Source organism: Medicago sativa, chromosome 3 (assembly GCF_051527215.1).
Source record: "Medicago sativa cultivar Bolivia chromosome 3, Bolivia_mono, whole genome shotgun sequence".
Classification (NCBI taxonomy): Eukaryota; Viridiplantae; Streptophyta; class Magnoliopsida; order Fabales; family Fabaceae; genus Medicago; species Medicago sativa.
Genome location: NC_140751.1, coordinates 68,834,736 through 68,850,484, shown reverse-complemented (window position 1 = coordinate 68,850,484; position 15,749 = coordinate 68,834,736). Strand labels below are relative to the sequence as shown.

General features: G+C 33.9%; 1 protein-coding gene, 1 long non-coding RNA gene and 1 pseudogene across 3 annotated transcripts; all 3 read left to right on the top strand.

The window, feature by feature from the left end:
- Nucleotides 1–3,416: 3,416 nt before the first annotated feature.
- Nucleotides 3,417–5,964, top strand: LOC146939557 (zinc finger protein 4-like). The gene is made up of 2 exons (XM_085753175.1): nucleotides 3,417–3,555; nucleotides 4,993–5,964. The coding sequence occupies exon 2, from the start codon at nucleotides 5,049–5,051 to the stop codon at nucleotides 5,766–5,768; it is 720 nt and encodes a 239-aa protein (XP_085609301.1). The 5' UTR covers nucleotides 3,417–3,555; nucleotides 4,993–5,048; the 3' UTR covers nucleotides 5,769–5,964.
- A 748-nt stretch (nucleotides 5,965–6,712) lies between these two features.
- On the top strand, nucleotides 6,713–7,341 carry LOC146939556 (uncharacterized). The gene is made up of 2 exons (XR_015033459.1): nucleotides 6,713–7,106; nucleotides 7,218–7,341. It is a non-coding gene; the product is annotated as an uncharacterized LOC146939556 (long non-coding RNA).
- A 375-nt stretch (nucleotides 7,342–7,716) lies between these two features.
- On the top strand, nucleotides 7,717–15,749 carry LOC146939555 (uncharacterized; annotated as a pseudogene). The gene is made up of 20 exons (XR_015031692.1): nucleotides 7,717–9,263; nucleotides 10,081–10,289; nucleotides 10,850–10,954; nucleotides 11,155–11,220; nucleotides 11,316–11,486; nucleotides 11,753–11,827; nucleotides 11,913–12,040; nucleotides 12,299–12,410; nucleotides 12,508–12,574; nucleotides 12,667–12,773; nucleotides 12,856–12,912; nucleotides 13,010–13,204; nucleotides 13,464–13,559; nucleotides 14,075–14,160; nucleotides 14,261–14,327; nucleotides 14,416–14,485; nucleotides 14,604–14,725; nucleotides 15,159–15,250; nucleotides 15,361–15,427; nucleotides 15,521–15,749. The product of XR_015031692.1 is annotated as an uncharacterized LOC146939555 (transcript).

Here is a 15,749-nt window from a genome sequence, read left to right as displayed (position 1 = left end):
ACTAAGATCAGAGAGACACATGTACTTAAGATGATATGTGGAGAAAGCATTTATCAGGTTATTTCAAAATTAAATTTCTTGATTACTCTATAATCTAGTTTGTGAAAACATGTGCTTAGGCCTTAATGAGCTAATTAGTAGGTAGCTCCAACCTAGGAGTACTTTTTAAGTGCAAAACCTATAAAAATATATGCTTTGATATGAGGAGCCTATGTATTCTTTCAACTTTATGTGTCTATAAAAAAACTAACCCCCTTTAAATACGTGCTTAAGCCTCTAATGCACCATTAAAATATTGTTTAACTTCGGCTGTTTCATTTCAACCCAAAAGCATGATACAACATCCAATTGTGTATATATATTATATGTATCTTTAGAAAGTACTTTTCATTCCAATTTCACAATTTATTATTTGGCCAATGCAAGGTTGAAGCTTGAAGAATAATCTTGCCACTAAATACAGTTCATGTAACCCTCTCCCCTTCCTTATAACAAAAAAGAATCTTACAAAGTGACAACCTTAAAGTAACTGATCACTTGTCAGTTAAAGATAACAATTTGTTAATAGGAAAGTTTATTCAATCTGATCCGTATGTTTGATTGGAACAAAAATGTTAAATTAATATTTGTTTAAGTTGTTTGCTTGCAAGATTTGTTTAAGCCAAGTTTGTACCATATAATCCATACACGAAGAATTAGTCTATGCGATTGTGTGAAGATGATACTTTACAAAACCCAAAAAACACATTTCAACAATTTGTTATTAATTATTTTGGCAGGAGTATAGTATATTTATGGATCCATCTCACTTAGCTTAGATAGTGACATATTGTCCGAAGTGAGATGTGAGAGGCCGATGATCTTCTTCATGTATGATTGTGATGATGATCCGCGTGCTCCGTGTTATAGACGAGGTTCTCAATTGTTATTGTGTTGGTGGAGCGAGCTTGTCATCGTAGGCCTAGTCCGGAACAAGACCTAATATTTGTGATCAATCATGCCATAAGGAAAAGTTTTTCGACCTCCAACGTAACTTTAAACGCACATATTCAAAAAAAAATAAATACATGCAATTTTGTGTCGTCTGGAAGTATACTTCTAACATAATTTTGTCGGAAAGAGAATGTAACACCCACGACTGACGAGGACACGGGAGTGGTCGCCGGTGCACAAGGCACGACAATGAGCGGCTCCCGACAGCTTATAGAGAAACCGAATCACATCGGAATGAGAGGGATCCTGAGGCCGTGTAGGTATGGGACAACATGGTTGAAAGAAAGCTTATAAGAATTGTTTGGTACTACCTATATCAACAAGATGCATCTTCTTTTCGGTAGCTCATTCCATAAGAACTCCACAGTTAAGTGTGCTTGACTTGGAGCAATTTTGGGATGGGTGACCTACCAGGAAGTTTTCCGGTAAGCGTGCGAGTGAGGACAAAACACGCTGAAAAGACTTGTGTTGGTTTGTAGGGTCAGTCGGCAATCCTAAAAGCAGTCTGGGATGTTACAGAGAACTTCTTAAACATGTGTCATTTTTAAAAAACGTGAGTGAAAAGTACCCCCACAAACAATGAGATAACAATTCGTGTGGCTGAATATAAAGAACAAAGAAAGAAAAAGGGACTGTCCCAAGTTGAAAATTGAAAAGAAACAAGTATATTGGACCTATGGTCATTATGATTTTATAATTTCGTGCATGAAATAATGGAGCATCCCACCATTATCTTCTATTCATAAACTGTCAGTTTAATGAGAGAAATTGAGGGCCATGGCATCCCTCCAACCCTTTCTTTTGGGTTAATTACTTACGTCTCAACTTGAAGCTCCCTAATCATAGTACTATGCGATGTCTCAAATTGTTGTCATTTTCCTAAAAAGAATCACATTTGTTAGGATAACACTCTAAATCACATTTCAATACACTCTTCTATTGGTTGTAATTCATATAGGTCCCACCAAATTATGTGAGTCATAAATTTGGTCGGACCAGTGAATTTTAACCGATAAAAAAAAGTGCGTTTAAACGTGTATTGTTTCATATATAAAATTAATGGAAACAAGAGTGGTGACAACCTAGGAAAAGGACAAGACCTGGCATCCGTATTTGTTGTGACAATAAACATCTCATTACATAGTTTTCATGTACCAATCAAACACTATATTCCTAAACCAGATCAATAATTGAATTGATCAAAATATTAGTCTTGATCTGATCTTAATCAAGACTTATTGAAGTCTATATTATGCTGGAAGATATAGAAGGAACCAAGTATGAAACTAATAAAAGCTGACTCAATGCATTATGGAGTTATCTGGAGCACTTTTGAAGTGGAGAAATGAGAAAGAAAGAAAAAGTGAGACCAAAGAGAATCTTAGGTGGGGGAATAATGACTAAGAAAAACTGTTAGCTTGTGTTTGCTTTTTTCTCATACTATGTTCAATCAACCTAGTTGATGATTTGAACTTTTTGTACATGTAACAGTAGCAGATGTTTGCTTTCATTAAAAAGCTCAAAATTCTTCCTAAAAATAATAAACCAAAAGGTGGTACAATGCCACAGACATTGAAAAGAATGGCATATTTGATCATATCTTCTCACTGTTTTCCACTGTTATTATTGTCATCGAAACGAAAGAGGGTCCCAGGTATTTTATATGATACAAAAGTATTGTTCAAATTGAAGATAAAAAACCATTGTGAGAATAAAATACGCGTAGCAGAGATGAGAATACTGTGTTGAATGTGTGGTAAGATAAGACGAGAAAGAGTTGAGGTAGCACTTACCGTAGAAACGATGGTCAAAACTCGGCATAGATGGTTTGTGCCTGAGGAGGAAAGACCTGCGGATTGTGTAGCAAGAATAGTATATCAGATCATGGAGGGTAGTCAAATTACAAGAGGTAGACCAAGAAAAACTATAATGAAAGACTTCGAGATTAATGAGTTGGATATAGAGATATGATATATGACGGAACATTATGTCGTCGTTTGGTCCATGTAGCCGATCCTACTTAATGAGACAAGGTTTGGTTGCTGTTATTGTTGTACAACAGATGCCAAACATGAACAAGAATGTTGAAATTAAGTTTCAGACTACATCGCTCTCTTTAAGACGTTTTGCGGATATGCATGAATTGAACAATAATATACACAGTCTCTTCGTCCTTCTTTTCACCAGACTTCTCTGTCCCCCAACACTTTACTCACATCATCTTACCTTTGCTTTCCCATAAATAAACACCAATGCCCACCATCCTACTGTCTCCCCCTCTCCCCTTTTCTCCTTTTACCCTTCCTTTATTTTTATACCTTGTTCAGCACAATTATTCTTTACTTTATAATATATAGAACATAAAGAACTACTAGCTCTCATTTACCCTCTATTAGTGCTTTAAGAACATAAATAAAAGGACACACAAGCTTCTTTTGTCTTCTCATAACCAACCATTCCAAAGAAGAAACAATGGAAAAACATGTCTCCAATTTCCAAAGCAGTTTATAGTTGATCTCAGAAGCAAGCCACCATCAGTTTGAACTTGAAACTTAAGAGAGGGTATGTAACAATCTTTATTTTCAACCTAAACTTCTGATTGCCTTTTTCTTTCTTGGTTTCTAGGCAAGTTAGAACTTATAATCACTAAATTTTCATCATCTCATTCATGCTCTAGTTTTGCACCACCACCAAACTATATTTTGCTCTCTAAACTAACATATGTGATACTTCCTTTCCACCTAGAATTTGCAATGAAGAAACTGAACATGTATCCGCATGCAATATTCTTTTTTTTTTTTTTTTTTAGTCTTAACCTTCGCGTTCTCAGGGGAAAGAGTCTTGATAATCCCCAGTTCTACCTGAATGTAAGTTAAGCCTGACCAATAGTGGTTACAGCCATGGTTTGAATTCGGCTACTCCGGATTGATTAGACCTTTATTGAAAATTATTAACCACTTGAGTCAAATCACTTGGTTATAAAGATACTGTTATTTTTCCATATTTGTTGTTTTTCTTTTTCTTTGTACTTTCATGGTTGTTAACTAACTCACTTTATCTACCATCAATCTCATAAGTTATTTAGTTCTTGGAATTCTATAATTTAAGATTTTTTTTTTCTTTTTCATTTATACTGTAGATTCATTTCAGATCATAAGTAAGTTTTACTATAATAATTGGGATTTGATTTCCTGGATCATTGATGTATTAGGCCAAGATGTATGTGAAAACTCAGCTATTGGTGAACTTATAGTTCATGGCATATTATTACTAAAAAATGGACCAATATAAAGGTCAAGATTCAGTCAAGAAAATTTCCTTGCATAAAGATTTAAGTGGGACTTTCATATCTGAATTGGCCAAACATATCTATTCAACCTTAAATTTCAATCATACATTCGCAATGTGGCTAGGTGGTCCATATTTTGGATTCTTGTTTTCTTAGATAAGTCAGAAAAAGCAGAATAGACCAAGGATAGTGGCATCAGAACAACATAAACAAAGATATGAAACCTTGCTTACAAAAGTCAAGACTCAAGAATGCAAGTAATTCATAATATATAGCACCAACTAACATCTTGTCTCTAAATCAAATACTTTAGACTTTATTTTGAGAAAAATAAATTAAATTAAAATATTTGGCCATTTGCTTTCAGATCTACCAAGGGTAAATCAGGTGTTAAATGAATATTAAGAGAGGCTATATGATCTTTTTAATAGATCTCTATTATTATAAGGTTGTGGTCAAGGGGAGGTACCAATAATTTAGTTACTGTATATTGTACCTTCAACTATACCACAAAAATTCGAATAATTCAACTATTTAGTGCTTACTACTTTTACCATTTAGGTATGTCAACATATATATTGCAAGATTCCATTTAAATCAAGAACAAAACTAGTACAAAGGCTTTTGCAACAAAATGTTCAATTATCAACCAATTTCTTCTCTTGTTTTGATGCTTACTAACTATAAAATGATGGATTTTTTCTTTGCAGAAACCAAACATCTTTTTCACTGCTGGAAATATTTAGTGAATTAGCTTTAATTAATCATGAAACCAATTTTTGATCTTGAAGTAGAGGCCACAGAAGAATATGAATCTGATGTTAGTAGCCATGTTGCTTCCACTATATCCACCCACCAAATTGAAACCTCTCCAGGTTCCTACAGTAACAGCCTTTCTAATTCAGATTCCATCTCACTGGACTTAACACTCAATTTCAACAAGAACAATGACTTGGTTGCTCGAGATTCAACAGGAATCTCATTCTCAAGCACCAGTGAGAGCAGCAACGAACTTACCATCCAAAGAATTTTCTCTTGCAATTACTGTCGGCGCAAATTTTACAGCTCTCAGGCGCTCGGTGGCCACCAAAACGCGCACAAAAGAGAAAGAACATTAGCAAAGCGAGCTATGCGAATTGGACTATTCACTGAGAGGTATGCAAGTCTTGCATCTCTGCCTCTCAATGGTTCTTTCAGGTCATTAGGTATAAAGACACACTCTTCACTACATCATGGTTTTTCGCCACCAACAATAAGGCCTAGCCCTGAGATAAAAAGCAGTGCTAGATTCAAGTTAGGATCTATCGGTCATCCGATATTCTTGGAGGACGATGAGACAGAACTGATGTGGCAAGGTAGTTTTCATCAGGTTACTAAGGGAGGTAGTAATACTCATCAGAGTTCAAATATGTGTTTTAGTGAGGTGAATGTGAAACCATTGGTTGACATAGAGAATTCAGCACCTGAATTAACATTGAAACTTTGAAAGGGTTAATGCTATTATTATAAAACGCTTTGGTATTTTACTCTATTTTTCTTGTTATATAAGAGCTCTAGGAAGACAAATTTAGAGCATCTATGTATGTCTACTATATATATAAATCATGTTTGTAATTACTCTACACAACTTCCACCATGTTTTTATGTATCATCTGTTTCAAATTTGGGTTATATTGTAAAAAGCTACCTATAAGTCCAGGAGTTTACGAATATAAATCTCTTAGACACATTCACAAAATATTAATTCTACCTCCCATAAAAAATAATTAATTCTATCTATTATTCTTTTTATAAAAAATAATTAATTCTATCTATTATTCTTTTATTTATTTAAAAAATAATCAAAAAGTTGATTAATTAACATTGTACTTTTTGTGAGTGTGCCGAAGACTTATGACTATGTAAGACTTGCTCAGTTACTGAAATATACTTCCAGCCAACACACACAACAAAAAAATATCTATTTATCTTTTTGATATGTGTGCATCAGAAGTAATATTATGAGCTTACAAAGGAAAAACATTTACAATTTTTTTTCCACCAAAGGACGAATGGTTCGGTAGAACATTTTTGGGTGGAACAATTCTTGACCAAACTATACTTATCTCACGACAAAACTCCGAATTACCAGAGTTCCTTTGCCTGAGAACTAAAGGGTTAACACAAAACAAAAGAAAAATTCACATCTTAAAAGTAATGTGATATCGAATTGGATTTTCTATCGATACAACAAAACACCGTAACAAATCCGAGTCGTCAACTTTAAAATTGACGGCTCATATCATTTTAATGTGTGAAACCGAATTTAAAATCTAAACGGACTAAACTTAAATCAACGATTACGATATACTACAACGCGAAACTATATGAAATCCCAACAATTCGGGTCCTTGTGATAAGAGCTCAAGCCTCAAGCAACTGCTTGTAGGGGTGGGCAAAATTAACCAAAAACCAATCCGAACCGGTTAACCGAACCGATCCATACTAAAATTAACCGAACCTTTATATTGGATATTGAACTGAACCGCTATTTTGAAGACAGTTCATTAACCGAACCGAACCGTTATCAAAACTCAGTTAACCGTTCGTACCGAACCGAAACATACAATTCAATTTCCTTAAGACACATAGGAATGAGTGAAGTGAAATCAGTGACATTCTATCACAAGAACAAAAGAGAACGACGAAGAACAACAACAGCAACAAATTTTCTATGTCCTTTCACCACTCTCTTTTCCAAACCAAACATCATCGTTTAAGATCTTAATTTTCATTACTGAATGGTTAACGCTAAGGATCTGCTAATTTCTTTAACATAATTAAGGTTTCTAAAATCTAAATTATAATTATAAGATGCTTCAATTTATAATTTGTTTCATCTTTAACCAGAATATCTAATTTCATTTTGTTTTTGGTTTATTTTCTGTGTTTGCAGGTATTGAATTGTTAATTGTTAATCATCAAGTTAATTCTGTTCAGAAGAGTGCATTTTTTGGTTCATTTTGTTGTATTTTGAAGGTGTTCAAATTTTCAGTTTCAAAGCTTTTGATTCTGTTTCATTCTTCTATTCTCTGTTTGAATTCTATGCTAAAGTTTTTCTGCTTTTTTTGTATTTGCAGATAAGCACTTATATGCATTTTGGATAAAAAGGATGAAAAAACAATTAAATTCACAAAAGGATAAAAAAAATACATTTCGATTCAAAATATTGGTTTTGGTTCGGTTCAGTTCGATTCATAAGTAAGAAAACGGTTAACCGAACCATAACTTTGGTTCAGTTCGGTTAGCTCCATACCTGAAACGGTTCGATTTGATTTTCCCGAACCATTTCAAAATTTCGGTTCGGTTTGGTTCGGTTTTTTAGGTTAACCGAACCATGCCCATCCCTAACTGCTTGCAATAACAACTTTGAGTAGACAGCTGGCTTTTCCTGCCATCACATTAACCCTTCTTTACAAATTACAATACTGCCACTGTCTTTCTTCTGAAATTCAACAGAAAAGCTGACGTGGAACGCCGCAACAACAGAATGAAACTGAATTTCACTTTTCCCTCCAAAACCAGCCTCCGAACCTCCACTTCCGCCTCCGTCTCATCTCCGCCACCACCGCCACCTCCACCACCGCCGCCAGAATCTTCCCTTCGCAACCCTTTCGAACCGGATATAAACCCGCCTCCGCGCAACTACTTGGAAGAAATAATCCACAAACGAAGACGCATAGAAGAAAACCAAGATGAATCACTCCTCCACGGCTTCGAACTTCGACAACACGTCGCAACGATTCTTCAATCCAACGATCTTTCATCGCTTCAAGAAGTAATCGACGAGTACGCGAATTCCAAGGACGAATCGTTATTCACAATTTTCAAATCATTCGCACATCATTACCCTAACGCATTCGCTCTCAAACTCGCGAAGCTTCTAGAACATCATCCTCCGATTCAAACCAGAATCGAAACCGTTAATCATCTTCTTCAAGTTCTTCCCGAAGGAATTAACGGTCCTTTCAACTCTATTATCTTATTCGAACTGAAGAATCCTCTTCTTCATTCGCTTAAGGTGGAATCTGAAGAGATTCTGTTCCTTTCGCTATGCGAAGCGATTGGTTTACTTGCTGATAGGTTTTACCGGTGTTCTCTTGGTGGTTGGGTGGAGCTTCTTGAGTATGTTATCGCTTGTTTTACCAGTGAAGCGCAATCGGAGAATAAGAAAGGGCTTTTGTTGTTAACGGTATTACCGGTGGATGTTGCAAATGAGAGAGCGTTTTGGTTGAATCAAGGGAATTTTGATCTTGTGTTCGGGAGTATCTTGAATTGGACTTATACGGATAAGGAATTGAAGGGATTGGCATACAATGCATCGATTTCGTTGATGTTATTGTCACAGGAGCTTAAGAGAACAGATGTATGCGATTTTCTGTTGCCGAATTTGTTGAGTATTATCGATGAACATGGGGAAGAAGAGGTTTTGGTGGATAGGGTTAAACGTTTGGGCGATTTAGTTACGTTGGATGATGATGGAAAAATCTTTGCGGGGGCACATCGTGAAGTGTTTTGGTGCATGATTCGTGTAGCGGAAGTAGAAGCTGCAAGTGAGGAGGTTATGTGTGAGGCGGTAGTTGTTATCAAGGAGCTTGATACAATGGATGTGGACGCGATGGAAAGTGTGATTAGGAATCTTTCCCTGGAGGAAGTGAAGAGGGTATTTGCGGTTGCTATGAACATGCTGTCGTGTGTTATTGAAGATCCTCTTTGGTATGATGTGGATGATAAGAATTGTACAGAGGCGGGGTTTTCCGATGCTTTCTATCGTGGACAGTTCCTGTTCAATTGCCTCTCTTTAGACGGAGATAAAAATGTGTTTGTTCCCACTGCAATTGGGATGATAACAACGAAATATGCATCAAATGTTGATCGGCGGTTACGTCATGCAGCTATGCTTGCCATTGCTTCAATTGCAGAGAAAAACCTCAACAAGATGGTACGTATAGTTGGGATATGATATTCAATGAGCTTTAAATCCATAAAGTGTTTTCTTGATCATGCATTACCTTGTAGAAAGAGCAATCATGTCATGTAAATTCAATAGATACTTCAACAGATTCTGATGGGACACTTCAAAGTTTTGCATGATTTCTGTGTGTTCTATTTAGTACATTGTTCAGAGAATCGTGTTTTTGTTTCTAAGCCATTAGACTTTATTTTACCTCCCATTTTCGTTATTATGCGAGCTAAGATTAAATTGCGGTCATATTGTGTTGTCATCCTGGATATTGCAAAAAGTTTTAGTTAAATACGGTTTAAGAAGTCGTAATTGAGGTTGAGAAGTGGCTGCAGGAACAAGGAAAATATTTGCACTGTAGCCACAATTACAGTTGCAGACGGACCATTATTTTTAAAGCCTTGATCTTGATATACAGATGAACTTTATATTTGTATTTTGGTTTCTCTTACACAGGCCTAAATTTTAATGACACCACCAAGTTTGAATAGTTTCAATCCATATAAACTTTCTCTGATCAATCAATAGTATTTAACAAATTAAAGTCTAATGGATTATACTCAGTGTGTAAGTCTTTGTTGGTTACTTATAATTGTGCCATTAGAACGTATTTATTAATTGATGCCTGCACCATACGTTCCTGTGTGTGAACTGTGAAGTTGACCATTATGCAAAAACTACAAGGTTCTGAGTGTATACAATGTCAGACAATGATTTTCATTAATATTTTTACCCATTCCGTGCATTTTAATAATTTCATTCATATATGATTCTCTCTTCCATTTCGCTACCACAGGACATGATGCTATACTTTAACAAAGTTGCGATACTGGTCCTTAAGTCACAGGATGAGCCGAACCACCGAGTACTTTGGGCTACTATGCATGCAGTTAAGTGTTTGAGTGAATGTAAGGAACTGTTAATGCGTTCTCAATATCACAAGAAGTTCTTGGAGAAACTAGTTCAGTTCCTGTCATTAGGTGTAATTCTTGTACCCGTGTGCAGGTACAAACATATTAATGCTACAACTTGATATCTGTTAATGTAAAGTTGCTTGTTTTCTTAGTTTATATTTATATTATGTTTCTATTTACCTCTGGACACCATAACATAGCAACAATGCAGGTAACTTTTATTGCTAATTCTGCTTCTAAAACAGCCTTCTTGAATGATTATTACATTTCACAAATTACAATTGATTGACTCTTATATTGCATACAATCACACACAATAACTAGTTTACACAATGATTGATACTTGAGGCCTCACGAGTGATCTTGACTTACACATCTTATTTTTAACAAGTTTTATATTTTTGCTTCTTTTTATAGTGTTTCTTCCTAACTTTGTGTTATCGTTATCAATTTACTCATACTGAAATTTGTACATATTTTATCCGCAATATTTAGACATATTAATTATCTTAAAAGCTGATTTCAAGGAAGTTTTTCTATGTATACATATTTATTTTTTTATTTTTTTTATAAATTTTTATGCATACATTGCTTGGTATATATATTAAGCTGTTTTTATAAATCATATCCTTTGTTTGATATTTTATGCAGTCATGTGCTCTTATTGCCCTTCATTGCTTGGTAAGCAATTGTGGCTTTGACAAAATATCTGATTTTGGGGAACCAATTGTAGCATCATTACTTGTACTTCTTAAGGTACATTGTCTACAATTTTCACTATCACATAATGTGCTTTTATATGCAATCATTGCATACTGTGCACAATCCATTTGATTGTTTCTACATATTTACACATCGTATTGGTGTAGTCTGAACCATTATTTTTCTATGGTTTCTACTTTCTTATGTTTTATGTACTTACGATAAGCTAAATGGTTTTTTTTCCATGTTTTCAGCATGAAAAACAGAAGTTACAGGTCGAAGCTATTGATACCCTGAAATCATTTGCAGTTTCAATGAAGGTACTTGTTAATATCTGAAGTCTAGGAATGACATAGGTTTTGATCACAGTAAATAATTATTCTAATGTAATTTGATGTCTAATTGTTGCATGCAGGAAATTTTTCGCCAAAATCATTACGATACAACAATGGAAGCATTGAAAGCTATTTTGTCCAATAAGTATAGTTTACCCAATTTGTTGCTCTGTTCCAAATGTCAAGAATGCATGGTTTATCTTGTCAGGAAAGTTGGGCCAGATGATTTCAAAGAGCAGGAAGCTGTTCAGGTGAGTATTTCTTCTAATTCTATTTTGAATTGACTCAAATTATATAGTGTAAAATTGAAACCATATTTAAAATAGAGATAAGTAGAAATTTTATAGGTCCTACAAATACTTTTGCAATGTTCTAGATTAGTCTTGATTTACCTAATTATCTTGGTATATATCATTCAAAATTTGGTTAAATTTGTGATTTATAATATATCTTAATGATTGCCAAATAATTATGCAATGATTTCTTATTGTGCTAATTTTTCTTGTAACATTTGAAGGTGGTGGAATCTTTAATATCACTTGATGGAAAATTGAGCAATACAGAATACTTAACAAAATGTATCATTTTAAAGGTATATTTTGAAATCAATGATAGGCCATTTACCATTATAACGCTAGTTGAAACTTAACATTGCTGACTGAATGAATATTGTGCAGGCTTTGGATCAAATCTGTCAATGCCCAAAAGTGAGTGTTGACAAATTTATAGATAAAATTATGCCAATGTTGATTGCATGCGCTCAGCCGCTTCTTGACTTAACAGGCGAGGAGACCAATGATGATAGGTTTGCCATTATATTTTAGGGCTACAAGGATAAAATATTTTCTGTTAGTTCCAATCGAATAAGCAACGTTTGTGGAATTATGAGGCAAATCACACAGTTAAATAGGAATGAAAATTGGGAACAATGTGTTTTTGCATGTCCCCAATTTAGGAAATTAATGAATGTTGAAACAGACTAGCTAATATTCAAATAAAACTATTATAAACCCATTCAACTAATGCTCTCTTGTTATTAACCGATGGATGTGCTCATTTGTAGCCTAAGCAACGAGGACAAGCGTTTGGTTGAAACTATGAGAGCCCGAGCTTGTAATACATTGTCACATTGTGCTGTTCGGTCATCTATAAACTTTTCCCCCCACATTGCCAAGGTTGGTTCGATATATAGATATGTTATTTGTGATTTATGTAGAGACTTCACCTAAAAAACAAATACGTGACTAATTAAACATGTGTTTAAATGTTTAGGTCACTCCAATGTTTATACGTTTGCTTGGTTGTTCTAGTTCTGAAATTCGCAAGGCTTCTATTTTAGGTGAATATAAATTTGTTATTTTTGTTCAACTTAAAATCTTGAAATTTGGGTTAAAACTAATTTTTATAAAATAATTCACTTTCTGTATTTAGGTCTTCCAAAACTATTACTCTCAATTATATTAGGTGACAAAAGTAATGACACTAAAAGAGATACAACTTTCATCATTGTGCAAGCTCTGAGTCAAGTGCTGAAGACGGTATTTGGTTATCGTTCTTACTTAATTTATCAGTTTATACATGCAGGAAACTGATTTTCTTGCCAATGTGAAACACATGCAGGAAACTGATAGGGATTTGTCTACATTAGTATTGAGGTTACTTGGCAGATGCATTGAGGTACAATACAATTGGGCAAAAAAAAAAAATATATATATATTGATGATATATTTAGATCATATATTTCTCATATTAGTAACATATGTTCATTATGCAGACCTCTAGTTCATTTTTCACTGATCAATTGATCAAGATTGTTACTGACGAGATAAACGATACAATAAGAAGGATTATTAAATTTGAAATAGAGAAAGCACAAGAGTCGGGGAGAAGGATTATTATAGAGAAAGCACGAGAGGTGGGGACCTCGGAAGATGTATTTAGATCTTTGTCAGTGCAGGAAACAATTGAGGTTATATCTTTAAATTCTCTTGTTATTGTATACACATATGTTATATTTATGCCAATTGAGGTTATATCTTTAAATTCTCATAATAAGTCTCATCATATCATAAAAAGGAAAATATGCAATGGATATATGTGTACGACGTATTTACATCGTTGATCTATAATTATTATTCTCCTAAATTTTCATCTACTTTAATTTATTGATCAATAGAGTATAAATGTAAAGCTAAATTGATCAAATATACCAATTTTATTCATCACAGGAAGTAGTCAACTTAACAGCAACAGCGATTCACACATTTGAAAACCAACTCATGCTACCTGTTAATGACCTCATGTCAAATGTTGCCATGTATTTGGTACCGTCTTCTCATCTCGATGTTTTTTTAAACGGCCTTGTTATAATCATCTTGAAAGAAAACCAGCATGTATCAAACAAGCGTAATATAGATCACAAGAGAAGCTAAAAATGAGTTCCGAGCTAAATTTTGATTTGATGAAAATCTTAAACTCAAACTCGACCACAAACATATTAAACTTTGATGATTTAGAGTTTATTTAGAATGGGTCTATGTAGAATAATCAAAATCTGGTTAACTCGGTGCAAGAAAAAACTAAATTAAATTAAAAAATGAACATATAATTGTGTCTAGGAAAACATTCATTCAAACACCTAACCAAATTATTTTCAACAAAACACCCTTTGAATCCATTTTCTGCTTAATGATCCAATCCACAAACACCTGTTCAAATTGGACGGGATTGTTATAATTAATATCGTTATATGTTCTACTTAATAATTTGAAGTAATTTTTGTGCCCTTGCGTAATCTTTCTCATAAATTTTATCGTTGCTTCTGCGTAACCTTTGGCAGGCCCATGACAAGCCAGATAGAGTGATAGCTTTGGCAATTTCCATTTTTAACGTTATCTTGCCACTATACCCAGACAAATTGCCGCCGTAAATCTAGTTTATTTTATCAGTTTTGTCTGAAGTTATAGCAATAATAAATGTCTCTCTTGACAACATTATCTTATCCTTGTCTGTGCTATTTGAACAGGTATCATAACAGATATATTTTTATCTCCTGTTTTGTTTTGGAGAATAATTATCCTTGTGCCCAGCTGGTAATTTCAAATGTGTCAATAATGTGATTTCTTTACCAATTTATATATTGGAAAAATGAACATTAATTTTGGGTAATGATTATTCCAGCATGCTACACGGGCGATTGGTATCTGTGCTATGTTTGGAGGAGATCAATTTAAAGCTTCTGTTGTTAATGGTAACTTCTTTAAGCTCTTAAATTTAAAAGTACTAAAGTATATTATATCTATATACATATATCTTAAATATATCTATTTTTGTTTTTTGGAATATGACAAGTAATGAGTTTTATGCAGCGGGTATCTTATATCTAAGTAAAGTCATAAGTAAAGGACTTTCAACTAGTGAACTATATGATACCGCAGTTGCAGCTCTTGGAAAAATCATTGAATTTCACCATGATAGTATCGACCCTACGGTAATAATCTTCCAAAATATCAATTGAAAATAGATTCTCTATCTTTGATATTTGTCAAATTTGGTGACTTAATTAGTTCATATGAGAAAATAATTATTAAAATAAGATCATCACGTGAGAAATAATAGTTGGTTTGCTGATACAATATTATTCTTTCATGCATCCGAAGCAGGACAGAAATACAGGATATGTTGGTTCCACAAGTTCCTCTTATGCTTTTAAGTATAAATCACAAAACAAAATTTATATGCAGTTGTTAGAAAGTATTAACCATGTTAACATATAATTCATCATTAGAATCTTCAATTAGATTAATTGCTAATTTTTCTCAAGAATCTATAATATGAATATGACTTCTGCAACTGTTGACCTGTGCAATGTTTACTGCTGTTGCACATTTTCTGTTATCCTCAATCATAATGCTTTTGAGCAGGTGGTTAAAAAATGGTTATACTTCTTGCCACTGAAGCATGATTTCAAGGAAGCTATATATGCACATGGGCTGCTTTCTAAATTGATACAAAGGTGTTGTAGTATTCTTAATTCTCCCTTTGACCACTTTCAAATTATTATTACATTTATTCTTTGGTACATGTATTGGTCTAAGCATACGTTGTAAATTTGTTCTTAATCAGGTCAGATGAACACCTATTTGGAAGTTATAATGAGAATCTTCCCAAGATTATTTCGGTCGTAAAAGAAGTAAGTAGAAACAATTTTCTTTACTTTGTTAAATAGGGATTTATTTGAATTAAAATATTTTTCTGGCATGTGTAATGTATATTTTCTTTGTAGATTTTATCTGGACCTAACCGCCTGGGAACTGAGGAAGCATCAAGCACTATAACTTCCTCTAGTTATTAGGCTTCAATTGGAACTGAAGGAGGTGCATGATATTTTGATTTCAAATTGAATTGTACAATAGAAAAAGAAAGGAAGATTTCAATCTTCCAATGTGTAAAGGTACAGAAAGATTTGTACATACAATTACGAATAATATAACCACAATTTTACATGCAAATAA

Excerpts from the sequence above, each read along its gene's own strand:
- LOC146939557 (XM_085753175.1), top strand. The coding sequence starts at position 5,049 with ATGAAACCAATTTTTGATCTTGAAGTAGAGGCCACAGAAGAATATGAA.